This window comes from Talpa occidentalis, unplaced genomic scaffold (assembly GCF_014898055.3).
Source record: "Talpa occidentalis isolate TD23 unplaced genomic scaffold, MPIMG_talOcc4v2.1 talOcc4.1466, whole genome shotgun sequence".
Taxonomy (NCBI): domain Eukaryota; kingdom Metazoa; phylum Chordata; class Mammalia; order Eulipotyphla; family Talpidae; genus Talpa; species Talpa occidentalis.
Genome location: NW_023601506.1, coordinates 1 through 19,328, shown reverse-complemented (window position 1 = coordinate 19,328; position 19,328 = coordinate 1). Strand labels below are relative to the sequence as shown.

Here is a 19,328-nt window from a genome sequence, read left to right as displayed (position 1 = left end):
CCAACTGGGCTGTTAGTCCCCACTCCCTGCACCATCCAGTGGGGCTGCTTCACATGCATGTGTCTGCTGGTGAGAACTGCACTGTCCCAGCTCCACTGCCTGCAGGAGTCCATTTTCCTCTGGAGACTGCTGGTGCACACAGGGTAGGGAACCTCCCCACATCCAGACCCTGTCCGTGAGTCTCCCCTGCCCACGTGTCTGTTTCCTTTGGGAACCAAGACAGTCACTCTGGCCCAGAAGACCCAGACCCTGGAGAGAAGCCTCCACACTCCCAGGGGGCCACAACAGATGGCAGGGACAAAGAGGGGGATCCTGTGGTATCCAGGAGGCACGGACTCAGGGGCAGGGTTCAGAGCAGTTCTGTGGGGAACAGAAGCAGCTCAGTGCTGGCGGCACCTGTGAGTGGTCAGTCAGGGGCAGAGGCCAGAGACCTGGATCCGAGCAGGTTCAGTGGCCAGGCGGAGCTGGGCTCGCTCCTGTCCTTGTCCTTGTCCATGGGTGAGGTGTGAGGGGAGGGTCTCCGACCCCCAGCCCCATTTAGATGTCCAGTTCTACCTCGAGGGAGATGCCAGCCCCCACTGCCCAAGGTTGACATGGCCACACAGCTTTGGTGAATACTTTTAAGTATTTTTAAAAGTAGTAGCAGTGCTCCAAGGCTGGGGTGTAGGTTCTGGGGGCAACCTGGTCCCGAGGCGGCCCTCTGTGTGCTGGCAGCACCAGGGGCCTGAGCTCTCCCCCTGGAGGGAGACAGAGGTGGGGATGTGGCCTGGATCTGGCCTGGATTCCCGGCGGGGTCTGGCGGGCGGGCTGGGGTAGCCACACCGGCGACAGGCTGGTCACCACTTGAGGAAAACCATGGCGGCCAGGATGGCGTAGCCCAGCACCAGGAAGAGGACTTTGAGCAGCCGGTCGCTCTTCTCCTCCAGCTCCTTGGCCAGGATCTCAAAGAAGGTGACGAAAAGGAAGGTGCCACCTGCCAGGCCCTGCAGCAGCACCGAAGCCACGCTGCTGGGCACACCCTGCGCACTCTCGATGCCCAGACCGATGCTGATGCCCAGGGGGATCATGGCGCTCACGGTGATGGCCAGCTTGGCTGCGTCCCTCAGGGGCATCGCACTCCTGGCCATGCTGATGCCCAGGGCCACAGCCACCAGTGTCTCGTGGATGGCTACCCCCACGAACAAACTCACCACCTTCTCCCCCTCCTCCTGCAGGCCCAGGGCCAGGCCCTCAAAAATGGAGTGGGCTGACAGGGCAAAGACCAGGCTGAGCAGCCGCAAGGGACTGGAGCGAGACAGCTCCTGGACGCTCAGCCCGTGGTGGCTGTGGGTGTGGGGCTCCACGTAGAGCCCATGGCCCCGGCTGCCCCCCATGAAGGGGCTCTCGTACTCTGAGTCGCTGCCAGCGTCTGAGCCGGCGTTGAAGGTCTCTAGGTCGATGAAGGACGGCTTCTCCTTGCGGAAGGTCAGGACAAGCTGCTCCAGGAAGACGGTCATGAAGAAGCCCAGCATCATAATGGTCTCCGCCAGCGGGTAGTCCGTGCTGATGTGTCCGAGGCTCAGGACTTTCTGCAGCTGGAGCGGGGCACAGGGACAGAGGGAGGGGAGAGGGAAGGAGGGGCGCTCAGAGGCGGGCGGCTGGGACCCCTCACCACCACTCAGCAGATGTCACCAGAAATACTTCACATGAGACAGATTTTAAAAGGGGGGAGTGGGCCTCCCCGGTGGCGCAGCGGGTTGAGCGCCGCGCTGTGAAGCTGTCCGCAGCCTCTGCAGCATGGGTTCGATTCCCGGCTGGCCAGGGAGATTCCCACATGGCGCGGCAGACCTCTCCTGTCTCGCCCGCTGCTCCCCCCAGCAGTGTCTTTGGTCCTTCTGCCTGTTCTGCTCCCCACTCTGTCTCTGGTGAATCCTCTCACCCTCCTGCGCCTCTGGCCTGTACCCCAGCTCTTGTATAAAAAAAAAAAAAAAAATATATAACTAAAAAATAATAATAAAAAAATAAAAAGGGGAGAAGGCAGCTCCTCCCTGATGACTGGGACAGGGAATCATGGGGCTTCCCATTACATCTTCTACATCAACCAAATAATATAAAAATGAATAGTGGGCTGAACTGTGGTCCCCAAAAGAGATGGCCACCTGCAACCTCAGAACACGCCCTTATTTGGAGGCAGGGCCATGTTAGCTGTAATTAAGGTGTCCTAGACTGGGCAGCGACTGGGAGCGACCGGCCTGGCCGACACACTGACCTTGGACTATTATGACTTCAGCTATCCTTTCTCGCCCGGATGCCTATCTGGCATTTGCTTCCATATAACTCAGTGGTGTGAGCTCTGCTTCCCATCAGTTCCCATCACATCAAGCTCCTGGGTGAACACGCTGAGAACCACCATATTTGGCTATACCCCAAGGGAATCCTCCAAGTCAGGGCTGTCCACTAGAAGCTTCTGGACAAGGAAAGCATTCTTTACCTGAGCTCTGTGTTACAAAAGGCACACCACCCATGTCCGCTGAGGACGTGAAATATGCCTGATGTGGCTGAGCACTAGAATGCTGCGCTGTATTTCACTGTGATTCACTGAATGCTGACAAGCCATATTCAGCGAGCGGCTGCCACGTCGGAGAGTAATGGTAGGTGCTGTCTAGAGAGGTGAGGGGTAGGTCAGTTTACCTGGACTCCTAGCGCGCTGCATACATTGAGCTCTTTCTAGCTTTTGGAACTCAGAACTTGCCAGTGGCTCTGTTAGAATGTTCTTCCTCCCCAGTGTACAACCAGCTGGCTGATCTCATGCTTCAGGTCTTGGCTTATGTTAATTTCCAAGTACGCTATTTAAACAGATGCCCTGGCCCCTCCCTCCAACTGACCGCACCCACTTCTCTCCCAGCACGGCCTTCACTACACACTCACACAAGGCTCTCCACCAGGCCAGTCTGGGCCATCCAGAGGACAGCCACGAGGTCTGGCCACCTTGGCATCATGGGGTGCTGATGCTTGGGAAAGGTAATCATGAGGTTGACTAGTATCCCTGGTCCCCACCCACTCAGTGCCAGGACATCCCCAGTCATGATAACACAGATGTCCCCAGACACTGCCCAGTGTCCCCTGGGGGCAGAGTCAACCCGGGTTGAGAGCCCTGTACAGCAACAGGCGTGTTTCCGTGGAGAAATAATTGCGCTATTTACTAACCCCCACGTGGAGTCCCGCGTGTGCCTCTCGGGAAGATACCAACTCAGAAAAAACACTAGCTACCCCTAAGGGGATGAACATGGTCAGGAAAGATGAGGCTGACACATAAGAGTCACAGATTGTGTCCTGTACTCTGGAGTGCAAGGCAAGCACTGTCAGCCAGGGCTGAGGGAGGGCTAGGAGGGAGACCTTACCCACCAAGGCATGGGAAGGCTGCGAGCAGGGGCATGGCATGGAAGTGCTTTGGGGGGATCGTGAGAGGGCCATGTGTGAAGAAGGGGCCTGCTGTCCAGACCTAAGGCAGGAGGATGACGAGGGGTGATACTGTGGGAATGCAGGGAAAAAAGCGGGGGGTGGGGACCTAAAGAGGTGCTTGGCATGAGGAAGGCATCAGAGGACTCTGAACCATGGTCAGTGCCACTGTATGGGTTTTCCGTGCTGTGTAATGAAGCAACCAGCTCAGCAGCAGCAAACAACACAGATGCATCCTCAGGGCTCTGAACACGAGCAATCTGGTCACAGCCGAGGGCTGCCTGCTCAGGGCCACGTCCATCTTAAATGCAGGTGTGGTCTGGGGTGGGACCTCACCCAGACCCCAGGTCCACTTACAGGATCCCTTGGGGTGGCAGGATCTGATTTCCTATAACTGTAGGGCTGAGGACCCTATTTCCTGGCAGGACACTGGCAGGGGATTGCTCTTGGCTGCCAGAGGCCCCCCTCAGTTTCTCCCCTGGCATTCTGCTCCTTGCAGTATGGCCTCTTGCTCTCATGAGGCCAGTAGGTGCAGGCCTGCTGCTGTTTCTGGTCTCTCTTATAGGCTCACCTGATTAGGCCAGACCCACCCAATCACTCTCCCTTTGATGAACTCAGTGTCAACTGACGAGGGACCACAATCACATCAGCAAGATCCCTTCTGCAGGATAACTTGCACTAACAGTGACATCTCATAGCTACAGCCACCCCCCCCACCATGCTCATGGGGATGGTAGGGTATATAGGGCATGCCCACCAGGAGCTAGGAATCTTGGGTTACATTTGAATTCCACCCACCACACTAACAACTTCCAATGAATAAATCCCAGATGACACCTTCCTTCCTTGATACCCAGCACATGGAGAAAGGATGTGGTGGTAAATCTAGGATCTCCTTGTTTCCATGGGGAGCAGAGCAGCAAATCCTGACTGTTCGCCGAGCACATGACCTAACACAAATCCATCTCCATATCAAAACTGGCCAAGAGAGAGAAGTGTACAAAGGCCTTCCAGCTATGCCCTTCAAGGGAGTCATGTTGGGTGCCAACCTGGGGGCGCTCAGTACAGGTCACTGGAGGACTATGTTAGGATGGCCTCCAATGGTCCCTGCCTCCCGCTATCCATGCCGCACGTGGCCTCTCCTCTTGAGCACGGGTGGGGACACACTACAGCAAAGAAAATACTACAGCAGAGGGACTGCTATCACTGAGTCACACAAGTCTGTAATTTTTGTCCTACAGGCAGATTCCACTGTGGTCTCAGCTTGGCGATAAAGAAAAAAGGTCATGATGGGGAGGCCCGGGAGGCAAGGGCCCGAAAGCAGTCCCAGCCAATAACCAGGGAGAAACTAGGCCCTGAGTCTGGCCACTGGAAAGGAAATGAACCTTACCATAATCATGTGAGCTTGGAAGCCTATCTATCTCCAACCAAACCTTGAGATGAGACCACAGCCCAGGGGACACTTTGCTGCCTCATGAGAGCCTGGACACAGCTGCTAAGTAAGCCATGCCCGGTCTCCTGACCACCAGCAGGAAGTGTTTACCATAGAAACTGTGAGACAATAAATGTGTGCTATGTTATGATAAAGGACCTCTGAAGGGGCAGGACCACCAGCCCCTGGAAAGTGTAAGCTACCTGGGGGGGTGATCTTGCTGGCCCCCCAGCAAGACTAATGAGCCCACCAGCTGGGAAGCCCAAGTCAAGAATCAATCCACCCACAAGAACAGCAAATTCCTTTCCTATTTTCATTGTCCTCATAGAGTCAAAGACCCCCCCTAAGCTCGGTGTTAGCCTTAAAAGACTATCAGAGAGCCTTGGCTGTAGGTGCCATGGCTGCTGCCACCAGCACTTACCTTTTCCCTCACAGCTGGCAGTAAAGCATTGAAGCACGTGGCCAGAAAGACTCCGCCTCCAAAGGTGTTGCAGAGTGAGAGAATCTTCTTTGAGCGGTGGGCCTTCTCAAAATCAGTCTCAATGATCTTCACAGGCAGCAGGGAGCCAAGCAGCATGAAGAAGAATACCCCCACCATGCACAGGATTTTGGCCACCAACAGCTTCATCATGGTGGCGGCCCAGGCTGCTCCAGTCACTGCAGGGCCAAACCATGTGTGGATGCACACTCCCAGTCCACGCTGTGCTACCGGACGCAACTACGCAGCTGGGTGTTCATGCCTCAGACCAGCCACTGTGAATGCCAGGGACAACCAAGTTAGTCGTGAGATTAACTGAGCAGCTCAAGCAGCCAAGCCCATCACCCCTTTTCTTTACTCAATTCTGAGCTTGGCACACAACATTGCCTTTTTTTTTTTTTTTTCATTTTGTACATAACATTGCCTCTTGCAGAAAATTCTCCACTGTGACACTATCCAATATGACAGCTACAAGTCACAAATACCTGTTCAAACTAATTAAAATTAGATAAAATGTTGAATTCAGCTCTTTATCATTATGCCATATTTCAAATGCTCAGAAGCCATATGGGACTAGCAGCCCCTGTATACACAAAGAACATTTCCACCCTTGCAGAATGTATTATTGAATAGTGCTGCTTCAACCACTCCCCACTGCCTAAGGTGCTGTACCATCAGCTCCTGCTTCACCCACTCCATACTGGCCTTTGTGGTCCTTGAATGTGCCAAGCCCACTCCTGCCTCAGGGTATTTGCCTCAGTTCTCTCTGCCTGGGACACTTCTCTTCCCACCTTCCAATGTCTCATTTTCAATTCCCTTCTTCGAATACCCCTCAGAAGGACCTCCTGGCCAACCCGTGCCTTAAACTGTATCCCCTCTACCCACTAAGAGGCCTGGAGCAGAACAGGTGCTCTAATCGCTGGCTGAACGAATGGATGAGCAGAAGTATGTGGGTCTCTTTCCATGACTCAATGAGCCAACATAGAACACTCTGGGGCCCAAAATGCCAGTTAGTAGAGGGACCTTGGTTGCTCCCAGGTCCTAGGTTCTCCCATCCTCATCTTACAGCTCTTGCCCCCATTTCTTTGAGCTCTTCAAGTCTCAGCTCAGATCTCACCGGTCAGAGAACCCTCCCCAGCCCCTTCTCTGCTACTATTTTTAAGCACTATTTGCGCTATGGGAACGACATAACTTAAAGTCCTTGAATGTTATCTTGCTGGCAACTGCCAGCTCTGCGGGGGCAGGCAGTCTGTCGTGCTCAAGTTGGACCACCCAGCAACACCCAGCGCCGAGCCAAGCACACAACAGGCGCTCAGTCAAATCCCTGGCAGGTCTCTAGATGCCTCCTTCAGTCTGCGGAGTGGGGCGAGGGTGGCCTGGACTCTCAACCCAGGGGCTGACTGGCTGGGGCCGAGGAAGGATGGGGTAGTTGGCTCATTCATTCATTCGTTCGTTCAGCACTTACTGGGCGTCGTCTGTGTGCCCCGCGCGACACGGGCGCCTGATGCGGAGAGCGAGGCCAGCCTGGTCCCGGCCGGGAGGGGACGGCCACGCTCTGCTGGGGAAGCCGGACGCAAACCCACACGTCTCGCCCATGAAGGTGAATTCGACGGCGAGCGTCCGAAACCGGCGCCCCCGTCCGCCAGGCCATCGGCCGCCGCCCGCTCCGCCCCGGGCCCTGCCCGCACGTACCTCCCCAGGGCCTCCGCCCGCCGCCGCTCAACCGCCGCGCGGTCTAGACCCACAGCCACCGTCCCGGCCGAGGCCCCAGCTCGGCGCGCTGCTGCTGACGCCCCGCCCACGCCCGTGACCATTGGCCTCCGAGAGAGCCACGGGCCTAACGCGCCACACCATTGGACGCCGTGGCTGCCACTAATGCTGCGACCCCACCTCTCCGTTCTGCAGGGGAAAATAGTTCCTCCCGCTGCGCGGTACAGCCACCAGGTGGTTCCGGAGAGAAACTCTGAACTTAGAGGAAAGGTTCCGTGAGGTTTGGCTTGCAGAGCTGTCCAGGGGCACTTGGTGCTGAATCCCTCTCCAATCGAAGCTGAGCCATTGAAGGGAAACAATTTCCTAGAGGAGACTGTCCCTTTCTGAGCGTCCTAGATGCTAGTGCGCTTCCCATCAGCTTAAGAAGCAGATATATAGGGCCTCCCCGGTGGCGCAGCGGTTGAGCGCTGGGTTGCGAAGATGCTGCTTCCACATGGCGTGCAGAGCTCCCCTCAGCAGTGTACTTCGGTCCTTCTGCCTGCTCTGCTCCCCGCTCTGGCTCTGGTGAATTCTCTCACCCTCGCTTCTGACTGTACCAGTGCATGTATAAATAAAGCATGCCTCTATAAAAAAAAAAAAAAAAAAAAAGAAGCAGATATATAGATTCAGTTTCCCATACTTTGTGCCAGGACCTTTTCTAGAAGAACATTCATCAACAAAGCAAAGATCTCTCCCTGTTTGGATCTTATATTCTAGAAGAAGACACAGAAAACTGATAACATAATAAGTAAGGGAATTCACCATGTGCTGCTGAATGGAAAAATCTGCCAAAACCTTTCTTAGAGGGAACCCACGGATCCCACTCACTCACTGAACACCAACATCTGAATTCCATCAGTTTGTGGCCCAAGATGTCAAGTCATGAAAGGCAGAGAAATGCTTCCAGATCAAAGGAGGCTAAAAAAAAATGGACACGACAACCAAGTGCAATAGGTGGTTTTGGATTAAATTCTGTATTTTAAAGAATATGCTGTAGAGGACATCACTGGAACAAGGAACAAAATTGAATGTGCACTAAATAACTGGGGAAAAACTATTTCAAGGAATTGTGGACTATATAATCCCCATTTGTAAACAATGACAAAATACACATCATAGGGTTATTAATCACACAGAGAAAGATCTAAAAGTTTATAAACAAACTATTTATTTACAGTGCGATTGGGATGAGGGAGTAAGATGTGACTTTCCATTGTGTATTAAGGTAGAAGAAGTAGGACCAAGACGGTGGATTAGGAGGAACTTGTGCTTATCGCCTCACCAGAACACAAAAAATCTACACTTAAATAGACACTAAACCTCACAGAAGCAGACCTGAAACTCAATGACTAGAGCTTCCACAACAAAGGATAAAAAGGTAGCACCCAGAGGAGTGGGTGAGACAGAGATGCTCTTGCCAATGAAGAAACTGCATTTGCAGGGACATCGAAGTACAGTTGGGACATTTGTAATGTGCGGGACTTTTCCCTGAGGAGTGAGGAGAGGACTGTGTTTAACACCCCACACCCCAACCCTATGATCCAGAACAGTGGAGAGGAGCCCTTGGAATCCATGCACTGAGGACCAGAGGGAAGTGAGAGTAGGGAATTGGAAGAAAAGGTAGACACTAAGATCCAGCCCTCAATAGGCCCTTGAACAGACTCATTTGCCCTGGGACCTAAAGCAATAACACCAGTCTGAGCAATGCTTGTGCTCTGGAAAAGGAATCCCAGACACCAGCCTTATAGTGGAGGCCTGGGAGGCAAAGAACACTAATGAATAACCCCAGGTCATTGTCACCCTCAACAAAGTGGGTGGGCACCATCTTGGAAGCCACCCTCCACACTCCTAAATCCCAGAGCGAATCCCTGATTAGGCAATCCACCACCCACAGGAATTAGCCTAACTACTTGGTAGTTGAGAGATAACAATCAAGAGGGTCCCTCCCACACCCAGGGACAAGCAGGCCTAGCCCCTGCTGGCCGGCAAACAGGCTGGTTCCCACAGCCAAGAAGCACCCCACAGACTTGCAAAGCATGGGCACCTAGCTTTCTAGACAGATTATAATTTTTATTTATGGACTTTGGTGTTTGTACCTTATACTTTGATAAACATTTTAAGTACAGCAATGAGAGAGAGAGGCCTACATGAGCTTACAAAAGAACGAAGAACAGCTCGAGCTGGGCGGAATTTGTGGTCTGCACCCTTCACATTCACATTGAATGGATTCATACTCTCTGGCCCTATCACGCACTAGGCAACTTGGGGTGGCAGCCCCATCATAACACAAGTGACCACCAGAACGTCCCTGGTTGGGAGGGCCTATAATTTCAAAAGGAGGAGCACAATGCTGAACTCGAGGACTGGGACCGTTTCCGAGCTCACCCCGAGAGCTTTCAGGATTACATGCAACCTTATTCCTTCTGAGAGTGCCTTTCCGGCTACGAGGATGGAAGAGGTACCAGTGCGCCACCTGGTGGCTGAGCGGGCAATCAATCACCTCAACTTCTCTCCAGGGCCAGGAAGTGGGGAGTGGGGGGCGGGGGACGGGGCGGGGTGTGGAAGGAGTTTTGCTGCAACTCTTCGCAAATAATCTTTTTCTGTAAGGTGGGATGGATGGGAAAGCCACATTTGTTTTGGGTATTCAAGTTACCCAGGATGGTATAAAATCTTTGCTGGGCCTCCGTGGAGGCGCAAGGGGTTAAGAGGCAACCTATGAAGCTATCCACAGACACCACAGCTTGAGTTTGATTCCCTGCCAGGGAGCTACCCACATGGCGCAGCAGACCTCTCCTGACTCGCTTGCTGCTCCCCTCCGCAGTGGATTTCAGTCAATCTGCCTCTTCTGTTCCCACTGTCTCTGGTGAATCCTCTCACTCCCCACACCTCTGGTCTGTACCCTAGTTCTTGTATGCATAAATACTTAAAAAAAATAAAATCCTTGCTGTGTATAGCACATGAACAAATTATTTTTTCTGGTGGCAATATGGTTTGGGAAGTTCACGTTTGACACATCGATCCAGGGCCTACTGGGTGGTGGTAATACTGACATCTGCCTGGATCATTCTCTGGGGGCCCATCCTGGGTACTGTAGGGTGTCCAGTGACATCCCTGGCCCCACCCACTTGATGCCAGAAGCACCCCCAACGTGATAACCACTGATGTTCCCAGATATCACCTAGTGTCACCTGGGGAGCAGAACCACTGATTGAGCAGGTCGCTTCTGGGAAAAAGACAGTTTCTTTCTTGATGCTTCCTGAGACTAGATATGGGTGATTTGTAGTCTAGCACCCAGGAAGTATGTGCCAAGGTTGTGGAGACAGAGAAAACAAACCTTCATAACCCCATCTATGGCGGCAGTAACTGCCTTAAATTTTAAGCCTCAACCCACTCCTGGAAGCTATTTCCCAGTCATGACTTACCCTAATTCCGTATTTAATTTTTAGTATTTTTTTGGCTCAGTGCACCTGACAGGTATATTAAGAAATATCCTATTTCTAATTTGTGTGGGATCAAGTGGCAATTATCCATTACACACTTCTCATCAAGGTATTTAGAGCAGCCTTGGGCTTTGGGGATGAGATGTTGACAGTGGTTCTTCTTTCTTCTTTTTTTCCCCACTCCCAAGAGTCTCTGGACCTTTCCTGAACACTCGTGCTGGGTTGGGGATACTTTGGGAGAGGTTCTTTGGGTCCTACTGCTGATGGACAAACAGGACAGGAGGGAAGGAACAAAGGTTACCCAAGAAGACCTAAGCAACACATGCAAGCAGCTGCCGGAATATGTCGCTCATGGTCAGTGCTTCTCAAAGTGGGGTTCTCCCAACAGGTGCACCAGGATCACCTGGGCTGCTTAAGCAGGCCAGCAGCATGCACCAAGGACCCCCAGCTGCAATAGGCACAATGTCCCCTGACGTGGCCCAGTGTTTCCTGTTGACAATCACCACCCTACATGCATGAGGCAGAGACTAGTCAGCAGGAAGCAGGTGTCCTTGGGTGATTTCAGTGTGCAGCCCAGGTGGGGCCTCCTAACCCTCCCTACTGACCTGGGGGCCACCAGTCCAGTTTAATTGAAGACAGGAAGGACACAGGCTTTGCTGGCACCAGGGAACATTTGGACTTTGCCCAAAGCAATATTTAGGTTTGCCAAACCTTAGAATGATGCAGGGATATTTTTCCGGAAGAATTCCCATGACTCCACAGACATTGGGGCCACATGGAGACTTGGGGTGGGGGTTCACTTGAGACCAAAGACTTGGGCACCAGTGATTCACAACTGCTCCTCCATCTTGGAACTCCAGATAGCACAGCTCCCTTGATGGAGCAGGTGAACAATCAGGTCCCTTCTGGTCGGCAGCAGTTAAGACAGTTGGAACATCGTCTAAGCTTAAACCTGTGAGCCACTCTAAGGCACTCCAATAACCCCCACCTCCTGGTGGTAATGCCCTGTACAATCCCTCCTACTGGGTATGCTGAAGGCATAAAAAAAAGTCACACACACAACTGGGCTTGCACTAGGTTTCTATTTTTGTTCAAAATATTAACCATGTGCACAAAAAACTTTTAGGATAGAAAATTTAGCAGTGTCTGTCTCTGAAGAGTGCATTTTATGTCTCGTATTTATTTTTATAATTTTTTTTTATGCTTTGCATGTCTTCAACTAAAAATAACATGAGACTTGGGGTAGGATGACCAGTTGGGATGGAGACCTACCCCTGCCCCCCTCTCCCCCCACCCCCACCCAACAGAACAGCTTCCCAGAAGTCATGAGATTACTCTTACCACCTCTGATGGTACATTTTGTCACCTCGACTGGGATACCGGGTGGCGAGACACTTGGTCAAACATCCTGGGTGTGCCTGAGAGTACTTCTGGATGAGGCTGGTGTTTAGGTTGGCAGACTAAATAAAGCAGGCTGTTCTTCCAGATGTGGTAGGCTTTGTCCCATTAGCCAAAGGCCCAGACAGAACCAAAGGGCTTTGAACAAGGGACCTAACTCCTCCTCCCTGGCTTGGCTGCGACACTGTGGTGTTCTTCCTGTCTTTGAACTCTGTGGCCCTCTGGAAATGAGACAGCAGCTGTGCAGTTGGTTCTCTTGATTCCTGGGCCTTTGGACTTAGGCTGGGACTGCACATGCACCCTCCAGCTTCCAGGCCACAGATCTTGGAACTTCAGTGCCCATTAGCATGTGAGCCAATTCCTCACAACGAATCTCTACATACATCCCGTTGGTTGTGCTTCTCTGCAGAATGCCCACACACCACATCCATGCCTGTCTTGGTAGGTGAATAAACTGTGTGGGGAAAATTCCTTCCGAGGCCCCCTCCATGGCTGTTTGATCCCTACCCTCTGGCCCAGCACTGATCCGTCCGGGAGTTCCTAGGGCCCTGGGGGAGCCCTTAGAAGCCAGCGTTGCCACTGTTTCTGCACTGCTGTGTCACTCACTCGGGCAGCCTGGCTGTGGGCCGCCTCATCTACCTGTTCACCAGCTGGCCACTCTCAACTCGCACTTAAGATGGGATAATGGGGCATGCAGCACTCCTGATTCTCTTCTCCATGGTCTCTCAACTTCACTCACTCTCTCCTGCTTGGGATACCTTAGGACGGGGCCCGGGCTAGGCCACTTTCTGGGGGCAGCTGTCCTGGGTACTGAGGTATAGAGTGGCACTCCTGACCTAACTCACTTAATGTCTAGAGCAATGGTAGTTTTGACAACCACAAATGCCCCGGACAGGGCTCACACCACCAGGGCAGAGCTGCAGCTGAGCCCTGCTGAGATCCCACCTCCAACTGGGCGGAGCACCGTGGGGAGCGGCCTGTCTCTAGGTCTGAGAGTTCTTTGGTGACCTGTGGATGGCACAGGCTACCTTCACAGAAGCAGGTCCTCAGCCAGGCCCTCCAGGTGCAGGTTCTGCAGCTGGGGGTGGGCTCTACCAGGGTGAGGGGCCCCCTGGGTGATAAAACTCAGTGGAACTGTGAAATGTGCATGATGGTGCTCTCATGTGAGAGCCCACGCGAGATTAGTTTTGATGGAGGGCTTCCTATGCCATGGCAAGCGCTGCACAGAACCCTCGGGTTAGGGCCAGAGGCAAACCCAGGACCACTTCTCTCACCTAGAGTGTTATGGGAGGGAGGCTCTTAGGGTTCCAGAATGGAGAGACCACGTGCTGAGAACATACTAGAAAAGTAGCACAATAACCCTACTGCCTTGTCTCTGGAAATTTATGTCTGTCCTGTCTGCCAGTCATCCTTTCAACTTGGGGAGATTGGGACACAGAAGCCCGGATTTGCTGTTTCTAGAACCACCTGAGACCCCTGGCACAGGAAGTGCTTACAGCTGCATTGTCGCACACGTTGACGTGTCCCACATGTTGACATGTCCCACAGCAGTGGAGCCTGGCCCGTCTGTGAAGTTCAGGCTGGAGGGTTCTGGGCACCTGCAGCAGGGAGCGTGGGCAGCACTGAGGTCCATGCAGAGATGAGCAGAGGTCACGCTTTTTATTACCCACACATTACACTCATTGCCACGACTACCACTCAAGAGTCAGGACACACCTTCCCGGATGCATGAGGGACGGTGGGTGGCTGGTGGTGGCCCTTCTTCCTACAGGTCACTTACAACACACATGAATCTGATCTACCTCAAAGATGGGCGAAGACCACCAGGGAGCCTCCAATGCCCCAGATGCTGATACCATGGCAGGTGACGGGGGCCAGCAGCACTCCGTCCTCCCCACCCCGCGTGGGCAGGAGTTGAGGGGATGTTCCAGGCAGGCAGCTCAGCCACCAGCTGGTGCAACTGCCCTCCCCAGAGGCAGCGCTGGTGGCTGCATGGCAACTCAGGCTGAGGCAAGTGGCACCTGAACAGGAGGGGAGAGCCCTCCAGGAGCCTGGACATGCCAGGCTGGCAGGACAGACAGGCTAGGATGGACTCAGGGGCCAGGCCAGGTCACCATCAAGCCCCTGAGGTTTGTTGTGAATACAGGGAAAAGAGGGTTGGCGATCAGATCGACGAAAGGAAAGTCACAGAGGCTGGTCCTGTGTTCCCAGGATGCCCTACCCCCACCAGAGCACAGGGAACAGAACTATCTGGAAGGAATCTGCAACTAAGAGCTCCTCATGCAAAAACCCGAGATCCAAGGGTCTGGGCAGATACGGCCCCCCGACTGTGGCTGGCAGTGAGCTTGTCCGAGTGGGAAAGTGAGAGGTCGATGCAGAAAGCCACTTTCACCGGCCCTGGAGGCCCCTGAAGACAAACCAGGGTGGGCGTGGGGGCGGTGGGCACAAACCCTGTTCTCAGAGTGGCCCAGGGGCTGTCTCCATCCCAGGATTCTAGAAAAGACTTTAGTGAGAGGGTCTTTGGGGGGCGAAGGGGTGCTGGTCTACACGCACACTGCTGGCTCTGTTTTGAGAAGGGTCTGGGGGCCCTGGGAGTACAAAAAGGTAAGGAGTGGTAAAAGGAAAACATAAAAATAATAAAAATCTGGCTTAACATGCAGGTCCAATTTCTTTTTTTCTCTTGGGCAGTCCAATGGGAGAGAACAGCAAATCGTGAGGCTTCCAGTTGGCCGGGGAAGACCCGATGGCGCAGGAACAGCTGCAGGGAAGACACGAGGGTCAGTGGCCCTGGCCGGACATCAGGTCCCCACAGGGCACCAAGACTTGGACAACACTAAACCTCATTAACTCTTAGGATCGCAATAACCGCATTTCCGCGGCTGGCAGCCCCTGTGTGCCCAGTGAGGTGGACGCCACGTTATCAAGAGTCTTACGTCACTCTTAACAGCATTCTGGTCAGTGATAGGAGGCATGGATGGGCCAAGAGGCTGCACCACTGGGCTGAGGCGGGCAGTGGCCGGATAATCGAGGTTTGTGTTATGACACTCTGACTTTCACACAATGACGAAAAGGCCCAAGGGCACATTTCTCAGATGCACGAGGATGTGGGGCCTGGCCTGAACCTCCAAGTGTGGCAACCTCACCCACACATCTGCTGAGGCCACACAGCCTTCCCGCTCATGCAGACAGCACTGTGCCAGCGCTCCTTCTGCCCACACATCACCTGTAGGTGCTTGGGAACCAGCCATTCCAGGGAGCTTTGCGGGGTTTGAGGCCTTGACCTGAGCCATGAGCCCGTGGACAGGAATCTGGGTTCAGGTACAGATAGGACAGCTGGGTCCCGATGGCCCTAAATAGTCCCCAACTGGTCCAGGCAATTCAGGGAGACCCTCCCAACCCTGAGGATTCCCAGCCCCCTGGGCTACAGGGGCAACTCACATGGGCAGTCATTCCTGCTGGTCCTCATTGCTGGCACTGGGGGTCCGACTCCGCATCTGACTCCGGAGCTGTTCTATCAATTCTGGGTTCTGCTGCTGCATCTGCTGGGCAAACTGCTGGCCCCTACAGGGAGAGCGGAACCCGGACTCAGTGGGGGGCTTCCTCTGGCCCTGCCTCCTAGGTGCTTCTAAGCCCCCAAGCGCACCCCTCAGGGCCATGTGGCCATTCCCTGGGAGACCCGGTGCCTCCATTCCCGTTTTCCCCTGCTGTGGGTGTGTCCCTGCCCGCGGGCCCCACCAAGCAGGCCTACTTACGCCTGGATGAGACTAGCCAGGTCATTCTGCGAGGGGCTGGTACCAGGGGTCCCCAGGGGGTTGTGGCCACCTGAGATCATCCCGGACATGCTGCAATGAGAGAGCGTGACTCAGACCCCACGGTGGCCCTCTGCCAGCAAGCAGCTCTCTGTTGCTGCCAGGCAGCCCCCCTTCTCCTCTCTGTCTGCAGCCCTGTTGATTTCATCAGCTTTCCCAGAGTCATTCTTTTTTGGTTTAAGGACAGTGATTCTCAACTGGGCGGTTGTTCCCCCCAGGGGTATCTTATGACCCGAAAAGTCAGACTGTGACTCCATGGATGTGAAGTGTCCAGAAAGGCACATCCAGAGACGGAGCGGTCATGGTGCCAGGGTCTGGGCGACTGCTAACAGGGACAGGCTTTCCTTCTGGGCTAGAATGTTCTGGAACTAGACAGTGGTGGTTGTACAACTGTGGATATACCTAATGCTACCGACTTGTAAACTCTGAAATGGCTACAATTAAGTTTTATGTATGTTTTTACCACAATTAAAAATTCAAGCACATGACCTAGAGGAGAATGGATTTTCACTTACAGCTGTTGAACTTGAGGATTGTTCATAAGGTTTGATGCCTGAGGAAAGGGAACAGACTGGTCAGAGAAAGGAAGCCTCCAAACATGATCTTTAATGGAAATTATTGTGTTGTGATCACTTGTGCTTCTCCCACCCGAGCCTATGTGTGGCCAGCACTGGCATTTGCTCTTCCTGGCCCTTCCCCTTCCTGGACCTCCCTTTCCATACATACATCTTACCATTTTAATCCTCTTTTGGACTTGTATTTTTAGAAAGATCCCATGGCACCTCATCATCTTTTCCACCAGGTGCTTAGCTCCCGCTACATGGACATGTTTTGGTTCTTTTAGTGAGTAACACGCTGGACACGTCCCCGATTAGGACTCCAGACACAAGTTGCTGGGTGACGGCTGGCCAAAGACAGATGCACCAGGAAGGCCCCAGGAAGCTGCACCGTCTAGGTCTATGTGACCGCCCTGTGATGATACTGCCCAGTGACTCATTTCTAAGATCTTATCCCTGTCGCTAAGGCCCCATGACTATTTCCTTAGGACCTATTTCAAGAGGTGGATGAACAGGAAATGAGTGGAGTTTTCCCAGTCATGGCTGACAAGGATAGGCTGACTCTTTCTGGAAAGGGTCAGAGAGAAAATATTTTGGCCAGTCAGCTTTGCCCCAACTACAGTGAAAGGCGCTCCATGTGGACATGAGCGTGGCCACGTGTCATAAAAACCGCAGCAGCTGTCACCTGTCAACCGAATGTGTGAGGTTGAAAACAGAGGCCATCTCGAGGCTGAGTCCTCCCACCAGGAGCCCTCTGAAGGGCTTGTGCACCTCCCCCCAGGTCCCTTTAGGCGAGAGGTACCTCTGCAGGAGCCCAGGCCCCCCAATTTAGAAGGTGCGATGTCCATAGCACAGAGAACGTTTGTCTGCCTGCTGGTGGGCTCGGGGCCGCCTTCTTTCCTTCTTTTTTTTTTTGATGGGACCCTCGTCGGTGGCCGGGGATCGAAATGGCGCTGCAGAGGCTGCGGGCAGCCTCGCAACCCAGCGCTCAAGCCCTGCACCACCAGGGAAGGCCCCCGCCTTCTTTCCTTCTAATAGCTCAAGCCTCCCTGAGGTGGCACAGCCAAGAGTGGAGATGTCCACACAGAGCACTCAGTGCTCTGTATCATCCTGTCTGAACCCCAGAAAGCAAGCCTGGTGGGGTTACCACTGTTCCCACGCTTCTGGGGGAACCCAAACATGGGAGTGCTATGTCACTTTCTGGGCGATCCTGCTGCCAGGGGACTCTGGTGATGGCTGGGGAATTGGCAGCTGTCACAGTGGCATGCACCTGGCACAGAACGGAAGAGGCCAGGGACGCCTTTAACACCCCAGTGCCCAGAGTGCCCTGATGCCAGCAGTGTCACAGCTGGGCAGCCCTGGCCTAGAGTAGCAGCAACACAGGAGAGGCAGGTGGGAGGTGTGGGCGCTGCAGGTTGGGGGAATGGAAGGGAACCCTTACCATGCTCATGAACCCTGGGTTGTTCAGCAGGCCGGCGATGTCAAAGCTGCCAACACCTCCTGTCTGTGGGGTGACAAGAGAGTTAGTGACCTCTGGTCAGGGATCTGATGGCTTGGCCCCAGCAAGTGAGAGAACAGCCTTTCTTGGATCCTGTTTCAAATTCTAAGAAGTGATCCCCTCAGAAGTTCCCCCAATGAGAGCAAACAGGCTCAATGGTCAGAGAGCGCCTTGAAAGTGGCCACCCCACAATGTCCATCACTTAGGGAGATGCCATCCACATCTTTATTTCTTTCTTTTTTAAAATTATTTATTCTAACAAGAGTCATTTTTTCCGAAAGATTTATTTATTTATTTATACAAGAACCAGGGTACAGGCCAGATTCGCGGGAGGGTGAGAGGATTCACCGGAGACAGAGCGGGGAACAGAACAGGAAGACTGACGAAATACACTGCTAGGGAAGCAGCGGGCGAGACAGGAAAGGTCTGCCGCGCCATGTGGACCCTCGCTGGCTGGCTGGGATTGAACTGGCGCTGCAGAGGCTGCAGACAGCTTTACAGTGCAGCGCTCAACTGCCTGTGCCACCAGGGGAGGCCCTCACATCTTTCATTTTATGCTGCTTCGACAAGCGGGACTTGCGGACCCTAGAGGGATGGCCTCTCCCGGGGCAGCTAATTCCCACAGTGAATAATTCACAGCAATCATGCCTTGCATATGCAAACCAGCCAATCCAGAGTCCACCCTTCAGCCCTCCTCTATGGGGCCCTTACACCTGGGACACCACCCCATTTCAATCACCCCATAGCAGGTACCAGACAACCTGAGGCAGCCCCTATACCTCAGAGCCCTGGAATCATTCGACTAGCCAATCCTAAGCTTGCCACAAGAAAGGCTCCGGCCCATGATCCCCTTCCCTGCCTCCTGACTCACCCCTGATTCCCTGAGCAGCCCTGTGGCCTCTGCAGGCATCTGTGAGGACAGGCCTGTTTCTTTCAGAGAGGCACTTTTGCATCACACATCCCACCACACCCAGGTGCAACAAATGCAGGTCCAAACGCACTCTTTAATGCCCTTCTCCTTCAAGCTGTGACAGCTGGTACTGGGCTGGCCTGTGCTCCTGCCAGAAGCAGCCCTCACCCCCAGGGCACTGCTGCCCACTCACTCACTGGACTGGGCGCCTCTCTCAGCTTCAGTTCTGCTATCTTGAGATTGGACTTGTATGTCTCGTTGTCGGGATCCAGCTCCAAAGCCTTCTTGTAGTAGGCCACAGCCTCTGTGTGCTTGTTCAGACTGGAGAGCGCCAATCTGAGGGAGATGGTAGGGCTTGGTGGGTGAAGTGCCAGAACCAGAGAGCTGTCCCCCTTCCCTTGGCCCCTTCACCCCGACTGCTCTGGACGTCCTCATTCCATGTCGGGCAAATGGGCCCAGGAGACTGCATGAAGAGGGCCGGGGGGCCGTGTCGGGAGGGAGACATATGGAAGGAACTCAAGGACACAGGAACTGGTACCCTGGGGGCTGACAGGAAGGACTCTGAAGGCTGAGAGGGGACAGAGGCAGCAGAGGGCAGGTCTGATGAGACACACTGGTC

The 19,328-nt window shown here is 53.7% G+C and overlaps 2 protein-coding genes across 4 annotated transcripts; both read right to left on the bottom strand.

Annotated features, from left to right (window-relative positions):
- Nucleotides 1-300: 300 nt before the first annotated feature.
- Nucleotides 301-7,113, bottom strand: LOC119245511 (zinc transporter ZIP3). Of its 3 annotated transcripts, none has more exons than XM_037511581.2 (3): nucleotides 7,041-7,113; nucleotides 5,292-5,623; nucleotides 301-1,574 (listed from the first exon to the last, which is right to left on the bottom strand). In XM_037511581.2, the coding sequence occupies exons 2-3, from the start codon at nucleotides 5,499-5,501 to the stop codon at nucleotides 837-839; spliced, it is 948 nt and encodes a 315-aa protein (XP_037367478.1). In that variant the 5' UTR covers nucleotides 5,502-5,623; nucleotides 7,041-7,113; the 3' UTR covers nucleotides 301-836. The 3 variants fall into 3 exon arrangements, with proteins under 3 accessions (XP_037367478.1, XP_037367479.1, XP_037367480.1); XM_037511582.2 differs by lacking the exon at nucleotides 7,041-7,113 and adding an exon at nucleotides 6,814-6,965; XM_037511583.2 differs by lacking the exon at nucleotides 7,041-7,113 and adding an exon at nucleotides 6,541-6,804.
- A 4,731-nt stretch (nucleotides 7,114-11,844) lies between these two features.
- On the bottom strand, nucleotides 11,845-19,245 carry LOC119245509 (small glutamine-rich tetratricopeptide repeat-containing protein alpha-like). Its single transcript, XM_037511580.2, has 6 exons — nucleotides 18,907-19,245; nucleotides 17,743-17,805; nucleotides 16,260-16,297; nucleotides 15,688-15,777; nucleotides 15,374-15,496; nucleotides 11,845-14,693 (listed from the first exon to the last, which is right to left on the bottom strand). Exons 2-5 carry the CDS (start codon nucleotides 17,749-17,751, stop codon nucleotides 15,382-15,384), a joined length of 252 nt encoding a protein of 83 aa, XP_037367477.1. The 5' UTR covers nucleotides 17,752-17,805; nucleotides 18,907-19,245; the 3' UTR covers nucleotides 11,845-14,693; nucleotides 15,374-15,381.
- Between the last annotated feature and the right edge of the window lie 83 nt (nucleotides 19,246-19,328).

Excerpts from the sequence above, each read along its gene's own strand:
- LOC119245509 (XM_037511580.2), bottom strand. Across the intron at positions 15,778-16,259 it reads AATCCTCAAGTTCAACAGCT|CATGTCCGGGATGATCTCAG; the intron begins GTAAGTGAAAAT and ends CTCTCATTGCAG. Across the intron at positions 15,497-15,687 it reads CTGGCTAGTCTCATCCAGGC|GGGCCAGCAGTTTGCCCAGC; the intron begins GTAAGTAGGCCT and ends CTCTCCCTGTAG.
- LOC119245511 (XM_037511581.2), bottom strand. The coding sequence starts at position 5,501 with ATGATGAAGCTGTTGGTGGCCAAAATCCTGTGCATGGTGGGGGTATTC. Across the intron at positions 1,575-5,291 it reads TGCCAGCTGTGAGGGAAAAG|CTGCAGAAAGTCCTGAGCCT; the intron begins GTAAGTGCTGGT and ends GCCCCGCTCCAG.